The 21,129-nt window shown below is 38.0% G+C and overlaps 2 protein-coding genes across 5 annotated transcripts; both read right to left on the bottom strand.

Moving 5' to 3' along the window:
* Window positions 1-993: 993 nt before the first annotated feature.
* Window positions 994-10,111, bottom strand: LOC144629476 (homeobox protein OTX2-like). Of its 2 annotated transcripts, XM_078487688.1 has the most exons (4): window positions 9,917-10,111; window positions 5,936-6,072; window positions 4,061-4,212; window positions 994-2,231 (listed from the first exon to the last, which is right to left on the bottom strand). In XM_078487688.1, the coding sequence occupies exons 2-4, from the start codon at window positions 6,036-6,038 to the stop codon at window positions 1,788-1,790; spliced, it is 699 nt and encodes a 232-aa protein (XP_078343814.1). In that variant the 5' UTR covers window positions 6,039-6,072; window positions 9,917-10,111; the 3' UTR covers window positions 994-1,787. The 2 variants fall into 2 exon arrangements, with proteins under 2 accessions (XP_078343814.1, XP_078343815.1); XM_078487689.1 differs by lacking the exons at window positions 5,936-6,072; window positions 9,917-10,111 and adding an exon at window positions 4,919-5,292.
* Window positions 10,112-14,290: 4,179 nt separating this feature from the next.
* LOC144630017 (homeobox protein otx5-B-like) lies at window positions 14,291-19,667 on the bottom strand. 3 transcript variants are annotated; one of them, XM_078488293.1, is made up of 4 exons: window positions 19,578-19,667; window positions 18,380-18,502; window positions 16,646-16,797; window positions 14,291-15,008 (listed from the first exon to the last, which is right to left on the bottom strand). In XM_078488293.1, exons 2-4 carry the CDS (start codon window positions 18,471-18,473, stop codon window positions 14,592-14,594), a joined length of 663 nt encoding a protein of 220 aa, XP_078344419.1. In that variant the 5' UTR covers window positions 18,474-18,502; window positions 19,578-19,667; the 3' UTR covers window positions 14,291-14,591. The 3 variants fall into 3 exon arrangements, with proteins under 3 accessions (XP_078344419.1, XP_078344418.1, XP_078344420.1); XM_078488292.1 differs by lacking the exon at window positions 19,578-19,667 and adding an exon at window positions 19,260-19,281; XM_078488294.1 differs by lacking the exons at window positions 18,380-18,502; window positions 19,578-19,667 and adding an exon at window positions 17,389-18,289.
* Window positions 19,668-21,129: the final 1,462 nt, after the last annotated feature.

Here is a 21,129-nt window from a genome sequence, read left to right as displayed (position 1 = left end):
TTCATGTATGCAGTCATGACGTTTCAAAGAATGTATGAGACAGTCGTTACGTTTTCGACTTCCGTTTAGGAATTCTTTGTTCCAAACAGCCAATCAAAAAAATTCGAATTAATTCAAAAATCCTATGTCCCCAGAGCCCTCCGTTTTCTCGTGCCAAGCCGGCTAAGAGAAACGAAAGGGCTATGGGGACGAGAATGATTCAAGCCCTGCGGAGTCACTGCGTTGTGTTCTTAATCACAAAACAAGTTAGTGGCAAGTGGCCTCCTCCCACTTGCAAATTTGCATGAACCAGCGGCGAATGCGCTTGCATCTGTAGGCGATATTTCTAAGCTTCCTTATGAGATTTATGCTTCTTAAACTGAAATCAGAAATAATATTATGAAAAGGACGTGCATGTACTCTTCTCAACAGAATCTCTACCCCTAATCTTGCTTCCAAGCCTTTTGCCCACGAAGCACGAGAGATCTGGGAACGACATTAACAACATACTGTCGACCTTGAATACAATTCAATTCAGTTTTCGTCTATTATTTATTGATTTCTTTACTGATTTATTTAGTTACTTATTTTTCTCATAATAGTACAATAATATAATTTGCGAAAATAATGGTAAACTGTAATTAAAAGGCCCTATTCTCCCAGAGGAGACTTAAGGATTCAGATGATAAAACTGTAATTAATGACCGATTCCCTCTATGGCGCGCGCCTGTAGGGAATCATGGTAGTTGTATTCATCGTGGCTATATCTCGCGCACATTTTGATGAATACAACCACGATTATTCCCTATATGCGCGCGCCAATAGAGAGAATTGGGAATTGGTGTGCTTGTAATTGGGAATCAAGAGAAAATGATTTTCTCTTGTTGAAAATAAAAGGCTTTTGGCTCTGTCATGTAATCTGTCGTGCGGCGCAAGGGAGTTTGGGTAAAGAACACTTGCCCACTCCCGTCCCAGGCTTCGCGCGATCACCGAGACAAGATTAAAAGAGACCACTGAGTTTTAAATGCGAGATTAATTGCTTGTATAAAAATTTGAAAAATTATAATTAAAGAAGTCGTCTGTCATGTCATCCAGCATAGACTTCAAATCGCAATTAATATTTGCAGCCAGACATCAATGCTGTTTAGTTGGCAGTCTCATTTATACCATCACGCTGTTACCATTTCTTGCACCATTTTTGTGAATGCCCAGGTCACGTGACATGATCCTGCAAAATGCCTAGTAGTGTGATTAAAAGTTCATATCAAAAGATATTAACAAAGTATTATAAAATAAACTTCCATGAATGATTGTAGTAATGTAATATTTTTCTTTTTCTTATATGAAAAAAAGCTGCTCTAAGTACATGTAATTTCGTTCGTAGCAGACAGTGACATTTTGTGGCCGATATATGTTGTGTTTTGCTATCAAACAATGGCGACGTCATCTAACTTAGCACATTTCGATTCTGATTTATGTTAAGGGTCTGAAAACCAAACACTGTGATAAGCTGAAACCCCGGAAAGAAATGATGTCCTGACATCAATGGCGTTGCATGCCCAGCTAATGAAACTACGTCACGGATGTAACACCTTGTAAAATTCATCCATCATTTTTCAAGTTCGTTCTTTGCAATCCGTCTCAATCCTCCTCAATCAAATAAAGTTACCCTTGTTTCCTTTTTGGTTAATTGTGACCTGTCTGGTGATGTCCTTCCTAATTTAAGTATTATTTTAGGGTTTCCATAGATTTTAAAGCAACTTGCTTTTTTAAACATAGCACGTAAAATTTCGTCAGTCAAATCAGTGTTACATCGTGACAGACGTGAAGTAATTGGCCTGAATCCTCGGGTTGGTTGCCATAGCGCTTGTAGTCGGTGTAGCAATGTTAGCAACAATTGGAAAACTTTGATCTTTGCTTGGATGAAGCTGAACAGGCTGCATTGAAGTTGAAGTTATGTCCGCCAGAAGACTGTCAATGTTGTTATTGACTGACCTGGAGGGCTGATAAATTCCTTGTCTCTGGATGTTTGCTAGTGATTGACAGTTTTGCTTAAGCAGCTCGGCTACATCTGCCTGCGGTAATGCCACGCCTCTAAAATTAAAGTTGGTTGTCGTTTTCACGGAAGTTTCTTCTTGATTCGGTGGGATTGAGACTGGGGACAACTTTCCTTTTTCTGGTTCTGGTTTATTTTGTGTTTCTTGCTGTTTTCTCTGCTGTCGATATTTAGCTCGTTTATTTTTAAACCAAACCTGGGGAGAGAGAAATAACAATAGAAATAATGGGTGAATTATAAACTTTTTAGAGAGGCTGCAATGGTTTCCAGCACTTATACGTTGATGGGACTTCTACCACTGTTATTCAGTTTATGCTACAACAATGTAGTGACTATGGTATCAAATAATACATCTTTGAAAACAAGTTTTCAGTGGCCATATTCTTGACATAAGAGGTTACCATAGCAATTAATAACACCCTTAATTTTAGCTTTTAGTAGAACCCGAAAGCTCCGGCCTAGGAAAAGGAACGACTGTGTACAAGACAGTCAAAAAATTGAAAGGGTGTGGATTTTAGACGCCTGACCTGAAACTGTGTGTGGAAAAAAAATGACGCGTTTTGTGTTTGGCTCTTAAAGGGACTGTGTCACGGCTGAGTCGGAGTCGGAGGAGCGAAGAGGATGAGTGAGTGAGTGACACGGCTGAGTTAAGTTTATTTTATTCAGTTTTGCCAAATACTCGCTGTGAAGCATAATATTTGCAAAGAAATTACTTCTACGGGTCTAGATAACAAAACAATAGCTTCATTACAACCAAATGTGTCTCCGGTCGTTATAATTTTTTAATTGAAAATTTTTAATTAAAAAAGAAAGCGAGATTAACTTTGAAAACTGTTCAGCCCAACCGTATTTCAAAAACCCATATTGCAATCCGTTTCAATTTTCGTCACTTTTGTCCATCCGTACCTTCTTTTGTATTTGCTGTGTTATGGAAATGTTCCTTCACTGTTTTAAGAGGTTATCTTTTTATATTTCACCGAATATATTTGGTTGCCATGGGTTGCCATTTCCCATTCCTTAATTTGGCTAAAATCCATGGCACAGTCCCTTTAAGAAAACATAACCCAACCGAGAATAACGTGAAGTCCCAAAATGACATATATTACAACGAACCAATCAAATCGCACCAATCAAATCTAATCGCGTGTCTGAACTTTCAACCGATGCCGGAACGACTCTCGATAGGGCAAGAACTTACATCAACGTTGGACACTACTCACGTAAAAGAAATTTGTACTTTTTCGCGTTTCTGTTGGGCTAAAACGCATTTCATAACAAGGTCCAATCTGGCTTTGGTTAATTCATAACGTTACTGAAATAATACGGTGATGATTGAGTGAAAAATAATGTTTCGTGCAAATTTTGAACACGTGCTTGAAGCGCGGGTGTTTTTATCATTAATGCATTACACTGATTACAGTCCTTATCAGACGATGTATTGACTAAAGTAATAACCCAAGCACTAGATTAAAAGCTGATTAAAATTTCGTTTACAACTAATTGGATACCAAAGCCCCATGGCGTCAACTTAGCTCTACTTAGGATCGGCTAGGATCTGATGTTCCTTTGCTCGAGTTGCGGAAATCTTTGTGAAAAAGGTCACGGATAATTCTTCATCTTTTGCAACAATGTTACTGTAGCATATCTGCCACATGGACAATCTCTATGTAAACAGTGCACGTGGCAAGATGGCGGCTACACAATGTAAAATGGCGGTTTATTTAATGACGGAATCAGTGAACAACAACAACAGTAACGAATAAGATAAAAACAAACAAGCAAACAAAAACGACAGATGGATTCGCTTAGTTCACACTCTACGTTCGCAAATTCCGAAAGCTACAAGATTAACTTTTAATTTCTCCACAAACACACCACCCTCCCTGTAACAAACCTGCCGAAACCTTAGAGGGAGGAGGGGGGGTAGGGAGGGCAAAGCCAAAACAACAAAAGAAAACCCAAAAAACGAAAGAAATATTTTGAGCAAATTCCTGTAGATTTATTCGACAACCCCCCCATTATCACCTGCACTCTGCTCTCAGGAAGATTGATTTTGTTGGCGACTTCTTCCCGCATAAAGACGTCAGGATATTTTGTTTTTGCAAAGAGCGCTTCAAGAATTTCAAGTTGAGATTTGGTAAACGTTGTTCGCTCTCGGCGGTGTTTCCGTGGAGGACCTACAAAATAAAGACAAATAAAAAACATTGATAAATTGAGCATTTGCGCCCTGCCGATCCTTTTGTATGTGGTTTTAAACACATTCAATTCAACGTCCATTTGACATTGACATTTGTTAACAACAACTATAACTTTATTTATTCACCCATTAATATTTTACAAAAGGAAGAAATTGGTAATAAGTATAAATAAAAAATTAGGGGTCTGGCTGCCTGAAATAACTATAGAGTTAAAAAGGGTTTCAATTTTTTTTTTTTTAAAAAAAATAAGAAAACAAGAAAACAAATTCGTAAAAAAAGTAATTAACAAATCAAATAATTATATTCCAAAAGAAAACTTCATTTGAGCATGACTTGAGAAACGGCAAACCCAACAATGATTGTCTCATTTTATAGTACAGCTTCTTTAGGGGAAGGAAGAAAGGGCTAACGAACGAAAAATCTGTTTTGCGAATTCGTGACTATCAAGTCCCAGCTGGTAACAAACTTAGTAAGGTTACATGAAGCTCTGACAAGGGGCAAAGTTTTACTGTTAGGTAGATTCTAGTATTTTCTAGTTTTCTTTAACAACCTCTTGAAATGTCATTTTAGACGTAGAGCTGATGAAATTGCTTTCTGCTTAATCAATCAAATGTGTTACGCGACCGTTAAACAAAGAAATCAGTCGCTTTTCGATTGTACCCAAACAGGCTAAAAAAATATTTACCTTCCATTAATGATCTTGATGCGAAACACTGAAGACAACCCCAGTAGGGTGAATATCCTGCCCAGTTGAATGCCATTAAAGTCAGTATTCAGAGCTAGCTCAAGAAGCTAAGACGCGATTCTCACCGTTTTCTCAAATAGAGGCAAAATGCTTCTGAACGATTTGATACTTCAATGTAGAGATTTATGCACGAGCAGCAGTTCAGTTGGGGACCTGTCTTTTCATATCGTGACCTGATCGCCCGCACGGAGGGCTGATATGAGATTATCTACCTTAGTTTTAATTATTTACTTGGAAGAGATAATGGTCGAGTCAGGAGGACGCAAAGAACACTCCACGCTAACACGATTATTGCAGCAATCTCCCGGTAAAAATAAATAGGACAATTAAAAATTTGTTTCTTGTCACAAAAATGCTTCTGATTGTTTCTCAATTGCCGGAAACGCGTACAAAATGAACTGTGTTGCTATGGAAACGAGCAGGGGGAGGTTATGGTTTAGTTATCAAACGCTTTCCAAACAAAAAGAAATGCTCAGAAATTATTAAGTGTACATCTGGATTTCGGAAGGGATTACTTAAAAGAACGAGCTAATCCGAAAGGATTGAGGCCAAAAACAGGAGATAAATTAAACGGATAAACCTCGCCTGGTCACCGGGCACTCATATATGAAGGAGTTACACAGGACATTACGTAAATCAACTTGTGTGACTTTTTGGCTTTTCATAAGTACCGTTTCCTTGTTAAGACTAAAAGCTACACTTTACAACACTAACATCACACGAAAGCACGCGACATAAACTTTTATGCAGAAATTGATTTACCATCTAATGGACACAACTGGGAGAAAATAAACATTCACTTTATAATAGAAACCCTGCGTCAAAGTTTTCCCTTGTGCCGTTGCTAACGTTGTTTGCTATAGCGTGCATTAACTCAAGAGATATCTAGTATAGGAAGTTCACTTGAGAATATATGAAGGATTATTGCCCTGTAAGATTAAATACAATGAAACTTACCACCATACTGGGACACCTCGGGGTTGACAAAGTCCATATTGAACGAATTGAGGTTGATGTTGTTTACCGTATAAGGCGGGAAACGTCCAAACACGCCGGCCATTTCTGTGACTTCCTTATTCTCAATTTGGCAGAATCTAGAGTTTGAGAGAGAAATGTAGCCTGTACGTGCAGTTAGCCTAAGATCTGTTACGTTGTGTTCTTCCCCTCAAGTTGAAAGTGTAGTGACGACAGGTGCCAGTTGACCAATGATGGATTGCTATCTGAGTTGACCTGATATAAACGCCCGGGAGGGGGGGGGGGGGCACTCCCTTATAAGGGCTTAACGGGGACGTGCGGCCCGATAGGGTATGGTTTTCAGGCTTTTTTTTGTCTTGAACGGGATATACCTTATTATAGGAAATTAACGCTTGTGTTAATTAAGGTATTGGAAATTAACGCGACTTAAATTAACGCGAATTGAAGGAAAAATTACTTCCCAATAAAGGAAATTAACGCGAAAGAGAGGGTAACACTTCAAAATGAAGGAAATTAACGCGACGTACACAACTGGAACAAGTTCATTTCAACACTTGTAGTTGTATAATCTTAAACGCAAACAATGTTCATGGTATTTTTCCCACTTCGAGCGTTCTTCGCAGTATCAGTGAAAGTGGTAGATGACCACCCTGATAAATTAATGATTTTTCCTTTGAGTCAAGAACGTCTGGACTGTAACGAGAAATTGGGGCCAAAATAATGGAAATTAAGGTCACGGAAATTAACGCTCCACTTAATTAACGGTGCGGAAATTAGCGTTAACAAAAATTAACGCGACTTAAATTAACGCGAATTTTTGAAATTCGCGTTAATTTCATGACGCGTTAATTTCCTATAATAAGGTATATTTCACTCCTTTTTGTCCTAAACAGGGTATCTTTACATGGACCAATGTCAAACAGGATTGGCTTGTTTGCCTGCAGAGGTGTAAATTTATACAAACTTAGCCACAAGTTTTTATTTATTACTTTATTTCGATTGATACTTATAGCTTAATTCACGATCGCAACAAAGCCAGTGAGATACTTTTTTATGTCTTAGACGGGGTATCAAAAATTGGTATTCTGTCTTAAACAGGGTAGGAAATTAAGAAGTTCGTGTCGTAAATAGGGTTAGGGTTTTAGGAAGCCGGGCCGCACCTCCCTAGCCGATATTATGTCGAGTACCCCCCCCCCCCCCCCGGGTATAAACGTAACAAAGCAGGAGTTCTACTTTACAAGTTGGTTCAAGTGATCTTGTCCTGAAACACGATCAAAAATGTCTTGGGCCTACGCTTTATTTACAAATTGTAGATCACGCAAATGTGGTTTACCCAGTTGACTAAGCTCTAAGCTCTTTCAAAGACCACACGTGATGTGGTATTTTCATGTGCTAGCTCATTATCAGTACTGCTTGATGCAGCATTTTAAACAGAACATGCGTAGCGCCCAGAAAATAAGCTCCGCCAGCCAAAAATGTCACAGATTGTTATCATTTTGTTTTTTGCCGTCACAAGCAAGCCGTATCCGGAGTTTCAGTTTCCTCCTCTGTTTGTTAGCAAAACAGAAATGTGTTTAGTCTAAAAATCCTCTGACCTTTTAGCAGATGTATAGTATCAAACTCAAGATTGTAAATCAACAGTTTTAAATTCTCATCTCATTGTATTAAGGAGAAAAAACACCTAATTGCAACGGGAAAGAAAATATTTCTTCAATTTCTTCTCTTTGTTTCTTATTGCAAAGAAAAATGAGGAACTAATTAAAATGTTGGAGGTAATATGGCGGGTGGATTGGTGGGGGCGGGGAAGGGGAGGGGTGCTCCACGTTGTTCTCGAAAAACTTCTCGTTTTCGGGACCAGGATAAATTTTCATACCCCTTTTTCTACCATTTATTCTGCTAGTTCGTCTTTTAAATTATACCCCATATTAAACCAGACAGGTGCAATCTAGAATCGTTTTTTAAACTAAAACAGCTAATAACATACTCGGTGGAGCGACAATACTGAGCTACAGAGTTTTTATTGCGAAAGGTTTTGCCTTCCCCAGGGATAAAACTACAACATGTACAGCCGGCCGGTTTAAAAGGAGTTTAGAGCCGTTTAAGGAACGGCGGTTCTCCTGTGGAGATCAGCAGTTCACATACTAGTGGAGTTTATTTGTCGTGTCGTAACCTGTCGGTAAATTGGCCATCTGAAAACAGGCGTAATAGTCGCTGAAGGAATAGAACTGAAGGAATAGAATTGGAAAATTATGATGTAGAATCATAATATCAGCAGGCCACATTGTTATAAGAGACAAACACAAGAGAGACAGAACCAAGTATCCCAATTAAAGATGTGTCGGTCCGCTTTCCAAAAAAAGGTTTTGGCAGAGTTTGGTCTCTCTATCACAAAATATTTATTATCCGTTAAGAGAGGATACTTTGCTTCGTTGCGGTTTCCCAGAATTACAGAATAGATACATCTGTGACCTGGAAAGCTACGACAAAGTAAAGTCGGACATCTTTTCAGCCTTTTGTGGCCCGTACATGCATGATATACGTACGAGTAGGCGAGAGACTTCCGTTGCTTTCAAGATTTATGAATTCTCTCATCGTTCATAAGCTCGAAGCGATAAGTGTTGTTGGTGACTGAAATACGTACAGTTACATTTCGATATTTATTAATTTGTGGCTACACTAGTATCAGGTCATGATCGCAATGCTTTTAGTCTGTTTTCTTCAAGATATTTTTAGTTGATATAATCACAATCATTCAGCTTGTAACTGTTTACAATTCCGTACAATAACAAACAAAACTCAATCTTTACTGTTCAGGGGCAAAGTCGATATACTAAATACAAGTCTGGGCACACCGCCACCGAAATCCACGCGAACAATGTTTTGATACTTGATATTTATATTTTGATTGCCACTACACACCTCGAAAACGCAAATCTCTCAGTCTGTTATGTAATTCATAATTACTCTCTTGCAATAAAAAGTGTGTTTCTATTGTTGTAGGAAATCTAGAGGAAAGGCTTGACTTTCTAAAAGATCCCAGATGCAGAAAACTTGTTTGCGATGCTTGTAATTCTTACAGGATTAGGAAGATTGGACCAAATAGGGAAAAGTAATTAGACGATAAGTTCCCAAGCAGCGCGTGATATGGAACGACTGTTTTCGCTGGCTATGATTCAGGGTAGAAAATCGAATCATTACGAAATTCACAGAGTTGTGCCATCTTCGTTATGTTGCGCTGCTTCTAATACTGAGTGTACAGTGCTAGACGCGTTTGAAACAAAAAATAGGTCCGTTTTGCATGCGTATCTGTTCTGTGCTTGGTGAGCGGACTATAAGGAAATGGAAATGAAAAGATATCGATTCGCGGTTTTAACGAGACTTAACTAGACTTAACCAACACTGGAGTAAACCTCGACGTCTTCTTTTATCAGAAAAACTTGACGTTTTCAATCGTTCACAAAAGCGCTGAACACGCTGTGAAGGAAACTACATGCGCAGTAGACTAAGTTTGGCAGAGCCGAATCAATGTGACTACGTGCAACAATACCTAAACTTACGAGAGGATTTTAGTAAATTAAAATGGTACTAGTTTAAACATTCATTGGCCTTAAAATCCACTCAACAAGCTTGTAATTTAAAATCTTTTTGTTATCCTCTACAATGAGAACTTGTATTGAGCTCGAAATACTAACAATTGTAATCGGTTTTTGTATCATTAATTAAACGTTTGTATGCATAGAGTACTAACAAGCTATCTCGTATTGTTCAAGGAACATAGTAAACAGTAACTCTGAGTGTGTAGTGTTTGTAACAAACAGCCGATGAAAAATAATTTGTACCTTTAAAGAAAGATATAATTGTTTTACTTGTGTCGACCATAATGGAAAACAAGAGCTTTTGGAACAAATATTTTGTCTAGTTTAAACTATTGTTGCATCGTACTATTGTATTTATAAACATTACCTCGCCTACGTTTGTCGATTGCGAATTCCAACCACTAGCTTTCCATGAGCCAGGTTTCTCTCCAAGATTTAAAGATGACCTGCTGGCTATTTCGGTATTTTCCTGTCTAAAAAATATTAGATCTCGCCATCTCCCGGCATTTAAATCAGCACAAGATCCCTAATTTGGCTTTACAAATATTCCTTCCAACGAACACGTAAGGACATGATGTAATGTAACTGAAGAACAGGAACAGGAACTTCGCAAAGCCACAGGCATCCCACATCGATCAAACTGGATGGAGTCCATTCAGGAAACTGTGGACATACACTTTGTGAGTACATGACTAGGCATTTCCTTTATCATGTTTGTAGAACATTTTCAATCGCGAGGTTGTCTTTGGGTGGGGAGATGGGGTGATTTATATGAAAGCTGTCGGTTGAAAATTGTGTAATTTGTTCTTTTGTTAGTTTGAATGGCGAAGTAATTACAAGTTTTAAAACTTCTGGAAACTGCATGAGCTGATGTTGCATGCCTTTTGCTACTTCCGGAGAATGTTATGCTCACAATGTACTTGGTTAATCTATTTGTTTTTGTTATTTTTCAATTGGGCATTACCATTTAGTTGTAGCCAAGCTTTAACCACACAATTTATCCTATTTGTCAGTTTTTCCCTAGTGATCTTAATGACGTACACATATTTTGTCGAAAATTTATCGATCATCATTGGTGAAAAAAACTAAACCACTGCTCTAGTTGAACTTCCGTTTTCATTAAAAAAAGTTATGACATTAAATTATGTGGTAGCCCAGCTAATTTTAAACATGTTTCACGCACGTATTTAAAATTGCTGGTCCAAATTGACATGAATCGATTTTGTTTGTCTGTTTTACTTTTGGAAGTGTTTTTGGCCAAGCTTCAAGAAAAAATGACTGACAAAGCTGATCAATAATGTTTAATGGATTGATTTTTTCCTGTTTGGTTAAAAAAGAGGCTTTCAATGAATTTTGGCTTTTAAAACTTTCTGGTCCGTTTTTTGACAAGATAGAAGTGTAATGGACAATAGTAAAAGGCGATTACTTATGGGCCAATGACAATAGCATGTCGCTGCAGTTAGTTGTTGTTGATTTTGTTGTTGTCCTTAATTAATTGGATACTTCTTTCTATTGCATTAAAGCTTGACTTCTCTGCATAGTTTGGGAAGTACGCATTGGTGTGTTTGTGTGATCACCGTTTAATAAGTTAATGGGGATAACTAAGGTCACATTTCTCATGTCTTTTGACAACACTTGCGTTTGATTTTTTTTAAAAAAAACTTAGAAGAACTACTCAGTTCACGAAAGTTAGACATTACGTTTCTTTTAGCGTGCTCCTGTTTTTTCCGGCCGCTGCGTTGTCTAGGCAACAGATGAAAACACTAATTATATAAGGGCCTCTAAATACTAGAACAATCGTCTAAAAATTTCGAAATATTTTTGGCGGTTCTGTAACACAAAGAATAGTGTTTACATCTAATAAAAGCGTAAATTATGGCGTGAGATCCTAAAACAAACACGAGATCCAAGTAAAAGGTTGACAAGTATTTGAACGTGATTTGTGGTAATGTTGCTATCCGCATGGCAGTCCTTGATTCGTCTCACACGGATGTAGACTCACCCGGCTGGAACTTAAAATATTTCGCACGCCTACACGTACGATTTCGAAACATCCGTTTTCTACGAGTTGATTGTGTATAACATTAACGAGAAAATAATTTTTTACTATCATTTAAACATGTTTGATTAAGAAGGATTATCTTGCCAATTTGTTATTCTAATTAATCAAGGCTTATAGAATGCTGAATACTGGTGCAGTGTCACTGCCGTAACAAGATAAATGACATGACTTTTCCACTGGTAAAAGCGCCTGGGAGGGAGAAAAGAAAAGTCCCCGTCGTTTTCAATTCTCTCTACAAGTTAAAACATTCGAGGTACGCCCAACTCTTGCACCAATATCCCTGTACCTCGTACCGCCTCTAGACCACAATAGGCCCAAACGAGGATGAGAGTTCACGAAAGTTGACAAACTGAAAATCACGCAATGCGCAAGCAAAAACTTTTTGTCGACTCTCAGGAAAATTTGAAGAGGTTTATATTCGATAAGAGCAGCTGCCCATGGGGGGGGGGGGGGGAGAGATAAAAAAAAAAAAGATGCCCCGGGGGGACGGTACGCCCTAGAGTGGACTATACGAGGAGAGGAGGCTCTTCCCGAAAGGGGTACCTTTTTCAGGCTTGACGTATATGAAAAGGTGGGAATTCACGAGTTAAAGTATAGAAAAGGGTAGGAAAAAGTATCCTTTACCCAAATATCTGGAACAGACGCGCCTAACAACTGATTCATCTTTTACCTACTAGAAGATGGTTTTCCATGTTCTATAATAAAATAATGCACGCTTGAGGTCTAGAAAAGCTGCTAGTGGATGCCCGAGCCGTTAGGCCTGTAGACCTCAAAAGTGCATTATTTTCTTATAGGACATAGGAAAATCATCTTCTAGTGGGTTTGGAATATAGCATTAAAAAGAGCACAGAAATTACAAGACTCGTGGCCGCTTACAGCATTTACAAACGCACGCAACATCGGTAAAGTGATAGTTTAGTTTATTCTTTCTTTGGCGGCTTTTTTATAAATAAACCAAGATATCATTTTATTCATATTTCCTATTAATATGGTCCTTTCTCCGACTCCCAAAAGATTCTTACAAAGCCGACAAATCTAGTTGAAATATTTACGCATTCAATTTCATTCAAATGAAAAATATTCATGCGTTCGTTTCGCAGCAAAATTTTCAAATTCGCCTCTAATTTCGATTTAAAAAAAAAGAACAAAAGTGAAGTGTTCTGTCTTCAGATTGTGGCTAAAAAAGGTTTCTTACCTCAAAGCGTTTCTAGAGTCCGACTTGTTTTGCTAAATAATTTCGGGCAGTTCACGGCAAAATAGTGGCGTACACAACTCCAAAGAAAAACAACAAATTCCAACGATTCTTTCTTCATCTGTCGCTTCCTTTGGCACTGTCTTACTTCCATTTAAGCAAGTAAAACGTTGCTGATAAAACCTTGCTGCTTTCAAGCATTATTTAAACAACAAAACAAGAGAATAGAGGCGAAGTCGTTCAGCGAAATTCGACAAACAATTCGCACATCCGGGGTACCGGGCTTCTATAGTTTTCAGCTATGTTCTATAAAAAATAATGCCCGCTAGAATTCCATCGCGCGTATACAGCGGCTATATTCTAAAGTATTTTAAGGAGCTTCTCAAGTGAAAAGCTTTGAAAGGGGATAAGGTATTTTTAGGTCTGTGGAAGAGGTACTATTTCCATGGAAGGATATGATGAGGTTACCCTCTCAGTTAAAAGTGGTATATAAAGTCGGAACTTCGGGGCGGAGCCTTACCGTATAAAAAAACTCCGTGAATAACTGGGAGTTGACAACGTGCAAGACTTTCAGGCCAAACTACAGCGAGGGTTTGAACTCTTGGATTCTTGTTTGGCCTGGGAAGTATACTTATTATAGCCATTATGACGTCATCAATTTACTCGTCACAAGAGTACTCGAATGAGCAAATAGCGTACAAATTAAAGGACACGTAGTTTTTAAAACTGAAGAAAGCTTTAGTTTTAAGGGTTGTGTAAATTCTGCTGGTAAAACCTAAGAATGCCGGCTTATCCATTTACCATTCTTAAGGCTAAATTTTTTAGTTACAATTTTTACGGTTACAATGAAAGCTAAATAGGCTAATAAAACTAAGAATGGAATGCCATGAAAGGCAGGCCGATAAATAAAGCGCGAAGAGGACTCTCTGCTTACTAGCTTGGTCACTCTTTATACAGTTTCTGAACCAATAAAAGAATAGAGTTTCTAAGTAAGAACTTTATGGCATCTGCATGCCAGTACAATTAAGTCGATACCTGCCCCATAGCTGTATTGTATCTGTCATAAATAATTCTTCATACCACTCAATTTGGTTTAACGTTTATTAATTTGTCTGGATCCTCGCAGGAAATTACTTTTTGTTATACATTTGCGTAAAACGTACATTATATTTCAATGGTTAATTAAGCCAATTATTCTTGGATGTGTGTTTTGATAGGTTAGTATATATAAAAGTTGGTAAGAGTCGAATCATTCGACTTTTAAAAACTTTTATATATACTAACCTATCAAAACAAACATCCAAGAATGATTGATCAATGCAGTGTAAGGGGAAAAAACGTTCACATCCTAGGCCGTGGACAAGTCACCAGTATCAGCATACACATGGATGAAGTGAACCAAAGGTTGGATTGGGAGTCGAATCCATAACAGTTATTAGGCCATATTTACGGACACCTATCGAAATTTGGCAAAACACACAAGCAAAAGTGGTTCAATGGTTTTAATATCTAAATCGATACATGGTTTCGTTAAAAACGTAGCAGCGATAACAACAGCAACAATAATAATACAACATTTTGAAGCATAGGGAATATGGACTATCTATGCATTCTACTGTGTGTTAAAACGTTTTTCGCGTGGTTTTGGCTGCTTATGCCCTGTGAAACGACGTAAATGTCAAATACAAAAAGGCTATCTGAAATTTAAAAGGACTGCTTATAGCACACTTTTCGTATATAAAATTAAATATCTTTTATTACATTGTTTTTGAGGTTATATACTGCATATTATATCATAGACGGTGTAAAATAACTGGGTTGTACGTTTTGATTGAAAGACATCCAGCCCGCCATCGGTATATTTTTTGCATAAGGAAAATCTGGTTTGTGGATTGATGTGCCCATCATGGAGGTATTGACTGCACTCGAGGGCTGATAACCTGCATTTCGCTGGATATTTACCAGTGCTTGCATATTCTGTTCCAGGGTATTGGTATTTTGCTGTGGCCACGAAGCTGTCGTGTTATAATTAAATTTACTGACTGGCTGAGGTGTAGATATCTGCATGTTTCTTTTTGCCGGTTTCACTGGATCTTGCAGGGGTGGGGTGGAGGAATTTTTTTTCTTTGTCGGGTTCGACTTGATTTGAGATACTGTTTGTTTGTTCTGCTGGCGACATTTAGCCCTCTTGTTTTTGAACCAAACCTGTGAGGAGAAACATTAAACTGGGTGAGTGTCAACATAAGAATCTCTCATAGATTCGACAAAAATTTCGTCTCGTATCTCGATTTTTCACGAGATAAAACTGACGGTTGATTTTGCTTCTGCTTTTGACTATTTAGTAAACTGCGTCTGACGAAAAAAACCTAAATATATAAGCGAAGACAGACGGCTTTGGCTAAGTAGAAAGAAAAAACCTGGCAAAATAAATTATCCCAGTTGTTGAAACATTCATCGCGTGCGCTCACCATCACAAACGTCATTTACTCTTGAAAGGGCAGAAATCACAAACAAAGGACTCCTCACGCTAACCAAATTTTCACGCGTTATTTTATTTTCTTATCCCTTACATTGCAAATTGCCCAACATAATTTCAAAAGCCACTGCACAATCTATCTTGACTCGCATCGCAACAAATTGATTTCGATTTTTTCAAGGAAAATAAGTTTCGTGCACATTGTGCGCATTACTTCAAGAGGAGGTGCATATCTGTCCACGCGGCTGACATTTCATTAAGAGATTACACAGCTAATCAACAAGAATATAACAAGCGGGTCTCCAAGGGTTAAGCTCTGATAAATTTGCGGGTAATTAATTGAACGCTTTACAATCAACTATCGTGTTAATTTGACTTTAATCTGGTTTGTTTTGTTCGCAAAGTTACGCCTTTGAAAACAGTGACGGGGGGTTTGCGGTCGGATCTGTCAACTTTACGCACGAGAATGGGTTTTAGCTGTGAATAATGCGCCATATGGCAACTCAAGAGGGGTGGGGAGGAAGGTTTTTACTGTATGTTACTTTAGAAAGTGCGTGCGGCGGTTTTGGTATAGCTTTGGAGCACATAGTCTGGAGAAGAAAATAGAATTTTTTTTACTGATCTGGCTGATATGTTGCTTTGATTTGAAATAGCAAACGGAATTCCCCACATTCTCCTTACCTTCCGGGGATGCCGTTCCGTGCCAGTCGATTTTCAAATGCTTTCGAAAATAGCTAGTGCTATTTTCAAACTTATTGTAAATTGATGATAACAGATATTAAGCCATGCCAGAAATAACTCTCACTGAAGCTAAGTAATAATCTACCACGGCTTCTTGAATGAATAAGCTTTGTTCTTTTCCCTCACACCGTAAAAAATCCCTTCTCAATTGAAATATAAGTTGTCTTAGATTTCTCTTCTTTCGATTTACGATTTTAAGGAAAAAAATGCGAATTGTCTGGGCACTTTTCAAAATCTTTTTGACGGTGTGCAAGAACAAACGAAGCAGGGTTCTGCCATTTCACAGACATGTCTTCTTGTCTCGAATTTTTTTTTTTGCAGCTATAAAAAAGACAAGGGGGAAAAAGCTGTCTTGGTGATCACAAAATTCTCAAAACCATCATTAAAAGGATAGGGAAGTCAGGTTAGGAGAAATAAAATTTTGAGCATGAGAAAGAAATGATTCAGAAATCATCTGATGCCTTGGAGTGATAAGAAAAGTTCTTTTCACAGAGATTCGGTGATGTCCCATTGTCGCTTTTTGCTTAGCTGTTCTACTGTGGTCTTGAAAACCGCGGAAACCCCTTGAGAAAGACTGCTACAACCAGCTCCTAACTTCACAAACGTAAATTAAACGATACATTACCTGCACTCTGCTCTCAGGAAGGTTTATTTTCATGGCCACTTCCTCTCTCATGAAAATGTCAGGATATTTTGTTTTGGCGAAGAGTTCATCCAGTACTTCTAACTGAGCTTTGGTGAACGTTGTTCGCTCTCGGCGTTGCTTTCGTGGAGGTCCTATGAATCAAACGTAATGACATTAACTGGTTATTAAAATAATTGATGAAGCGTTTGAAAGTTTTTAGACGAAACCTCAAATGGCTGCTATCGGATGACCTCAGTGTTTTTCCGATTCGCGAAATACACAGCAAAGAACTTTCGAATTTTGCTGTTTTTCTTGCCTATGAATTCTATAAAAAATTGGCTTATTTCTTCAGAACTTGGTGGATTATTACATTTTTATTAATTTCAGTTCTTTTCATTGATGAACTAGAGTAGTGGTTTCCGCCTCATCAATACATACTACGCCATTATGTTTTCATTTCTCGATGGCGGAAATCATATCGGTTTAGATATTTCGCCTGGAACATTCCTAAGTCAGAGCTCGCTAGATATGTCCAATAAAGCCGGAGAATAAAAAAGTTCTTCATCAGAATTAAAAGTTCTTCATCGGCCAGTTTGTACTGGGTATAACCACGATAGGCTTTCGTTTTTCTCCATAAAGCCGGCTAAGTTTTACCATCTCGCTACAAAATTTTTAAACATACCCAGTCTTCATGGACTTAAAGAGTACTCGAAACTCGGTTTCAAGTTGGAAAATTGTATTACCTTCCATAAATCTCGACATCAAACATTGAGGACACCCCAGGCAGGGGACTGAATATCCAGGCCAGCCAAACTCCATCATTGTCAGGGAGGCGTTCCGAAAAATGTTCCTTCCTCTTCACGAGCTAAAATGTTTCTGAGCAGAAGATTCTGCGACCTGACCAGTTTGGTTAACAATCACAAACTTTGATCCAACCGTCGATGAGGGATTATACCTCAATTTGTGGCTTAGCTGGTAGGATAATACTAAGCTGACAAGAATTAAGCCAGTCTTTAAATAACGATATTCCGTGACATATTTTGCAGGTTGAAGATAATAACAAACTTTAAAACGTCGTATCTACCCACCAGGCGTGGATTACAGAAGTTTTTATAACTGCTGGATAGCAACATCTGTTCTTAGCGAGTTAATGTGTTTTAAAATGTCTAAGCAAGAATCTTATTCACCGGAAAATAAATACTGGTATTTGCATCCCACACCGGGCCAAGGATAGCAACAAAAATATAACAGGTTTTTGTTCGGTGTTATATCACCTCGAAAAACTGTCCAAACCCGGAGAAGGATAGGAAGTCATTTAGTCTAAATAAAGTCAAACCCTGAAGTCAAATATAGAACTTCTAGGTACCCCAAGCTGAGCGGAAAAATTTAGTTGCAATTTATCGGACGGCAACGTACAATTACTGAAGCGAATTTTGACCTTTTTTAAAATCATAGGCAAAAGAAAATTGCGAAACTGAATGAAGTGTCGCTATAACATTTCCATGTGGGTCAGTTACAGATACATAAGTTTACTTACAGTCTAAATATTAATAGAACACGTTCATGACAGGAACTAAGAAAAATTGGCTCAACGCAAAGCCACTTAACGCTTTAGGCATTACTGAGGAAAGATTATCCAGGTTGAGAAATATCAAGGATATTAAATGGTTACAAACGACATCCAGACATGCAAACTAAGTGGACCACCCCATAAAGTCCAGCTGAACGCCTTACCGTACATCGGCAGCATATCCTGATAGAAGAAATCCGTGCTGGGAGCATCGAAGTTGAAGTTATTCATTGCACAAGATTGTAAGCGACCGTCCATTCTTCCTCTTTCTTTTGTCTTGTCAGAACCTAGCGTGCAAGCCATAAAAGTGTTATCATAAACTTTGACCTAGAAGGGAAGCTATGCGCACGTGCGAGATGTTGCGGCAAGAGTTGTCTTGTGAAATATCACGAAACCACTGTCGATAACAAACCCAACATTCCATTTTTGTCTTGAGCGATCCCAAAAGGTCACGTCATTATCTTAAAGTTGTGGCTAATCAGCTTGATACATCGGTTCCTTCTGATGAATGATTATTTGATTTGAGATCACGCAAAACAAACAGCATCACTATGCTTTCTGTAAACCGTTTGATTGACAGACATCATCTAAGACTCGTTCCCAGTCATCGGTTTTTTAAGGTTGAGGATAGAGTGGAAATGAGTAATGCATGCAACACAGTGTGCTAAGATTTTTTTACTCCCGAAATTTTTAATGCGAAATTTTGCTTGTAAATGCAATTTTTTGAAGACACCTATGACTAGAAAGTAAACTATTTCCTTCTAATTCTGTTTCTGGCTTTCGTTAGACGCTTCTGGAACATTCTCTGCCAATTTTAAAATGATCAACTTGTCAACCAGAATGAAATAAATAAGTCGAACGATTGATTGATTAATTAATTGAATTGGATTGACTGATGCCATCTTTCTTTAAATTAAAATAGAACCCAGAATGCCTTTGATTGTCTTGCCTTTCGGCCCACGAGAAGAGGCAAGAAATTGAGCTACTTTCCTATTATTTTCCGAGCCAAGGAATTACCAGACAGAAGATATCCTTCTACCTCACCTTGCATTAGCCCGCCGTCTCACATAGCGAGCGGTGATTAGTAACACAATAAATTATTGATCGAGAACCCATAGTTTCTACACCGCCTACTGTATGTGACTGTATACCAAAGACAGCATGTCATATGATGAACTTTATGCATGCATGGATTATAGGTAACGCTAGCAGTATTTCATTCATTTTGTTTATTACTGAATATCCTGGCGACACAATGCGAGGTAAAACTAGACAATGCTTATGTTTAACTTATCAGTAATAATAAAATGAAGAAAAGAACTGAACAGGTGTGGCGAATTCAATAATATTAGTTTTACTTACCGAATGAACTTTTCTCGCTTTCTAGATCTTATTCTCAAAAATCGTCCAAAATCACCGGGAGAGTTTCTTCGACTTGATAATTATATTACGACTTTTTCCTTGTCGTGGTTGGTCAACCTCTTGAACTTGAATTCTTTTGTTCGAACTCGAGAACAATCACAAAACTTTTTGGAACTTCTAATATAAAAACCACAACGTCATCACTAATTAAAGGCGACTGTCAGGAACTTCGTCACGAGCTGTTAACAACTGTGACTCTGTCACATGTAATCACGTTCGTCTTTTTCAAGAATTTTGAAAATTTAACAGTGATGTAATGTTGTTTTATTTTATTCATTTAAAAATCTTTTAAGTCATTCACTTCGAAATCAGTAAGACACTTAAGAAATACCTGTCAGAAGCCGGCTGTAGATTCCATGTAAATATTTTTCGTGATCATCAACAACATGAACACAAAATGGAAAGATGTTTAATACTCAACTCTGCTTATCACTTTAAATTCTAAATGTTATATTTTAGTTTCCTTGAGAATAGGCCGAACAGTTGAACCTTTTTTTTAATTTCTAGAAACATTGTCTTAGTCGAAAATCTATTTCATGAACTGACACTCCCATTGTTTCAAAATGTTGGGTTTTGGACAGGAAGGAACATAGAGGATCCCGGATGGAAACCCAGGGTTGAGCGAGACATGTTTCATCTTATGATCGGCGCACCAGTGGTCAACCCTGAGTCTGCGATGCTGGTGAGGAGATGGTCTGTCTGTAAGTCTTCATCACGCGAGAGCTGCTTTCAAACTTGCCTAGCTAGCTAGACCAATAAAACAGGTCTGGGCTTTTGGGTATTACGGTTTAGTAACACAAGAAGGTGACGCTAGTTCTTAACTGGGGGTTTTGTGGCACAACGACGTTTTGTCCGCTGTTCAACCAGGAACTGAAAATAGTTGTCAGAGGCGTGTTGCAAACCTTCTCTCTTAAAAAGGAACTTTGAAAGCACACATCACGGTGCCAATTCAGGAAGGAAAATATCATACAGATAATTTAATTTGTTAATTAACCGCAATTACATCAATCCGTCAGTCGAAAAAAAAAGACTAATACCGCAAATATCTTTCTTGTTTTCCGGTTCACAACAGAAAACAAAAGGATTACACAGAATTTATAGCTCATTACACGAGCTTAGATGAAAAACAAAAATGTCACCGATAGGAAACTCTCATCGAAATCATCCAGAAATTTTAATATTATTTAATTTGTTTCCCTTCCTTTTTGCCAGATTAAAAAAAAAAACGGCTCACCGACAGACTTAAAATGTAACGGTTTGCATAGTTGCATGTTTTAACCATCATTTATGCTTTGGGTCAATTTTGGATTGTACTGCGCTGATCCAGCAAGCTGCCTTCTAGTCCTGGGCTAGAAAAAGTTTTTATTGATTGTATCATGACGGTACATGTAACTCAGTTTTGAGAATTTACAGTTTGTAAGATCATGCCTGTCCACACGTCTGATAGTTGAGACATTTGTTTCTATTTACATAATGTCTGATTGATAATGTG

The sequence above is a fragment of the Oculina patagonica genome, chromosome 11 (genome assembly GCF_052425735.1).
Source record: "Oculina patagonica isolate OP01 chromosome 11, crgOcupat, whole genome shotgun sequence".
NCBI classification, from domain to species: domain Eukaryota; kingdom Metazoa; phylum Cnidaria; class Anthozoa; order Scleractinia; family Oculinidae; genus Oculina; species Oculina patagonica.
Note: the sequence above shows the minus strand (reverse complement) of the source record. Positions and strands in the feature narration are given on the sequence as shown.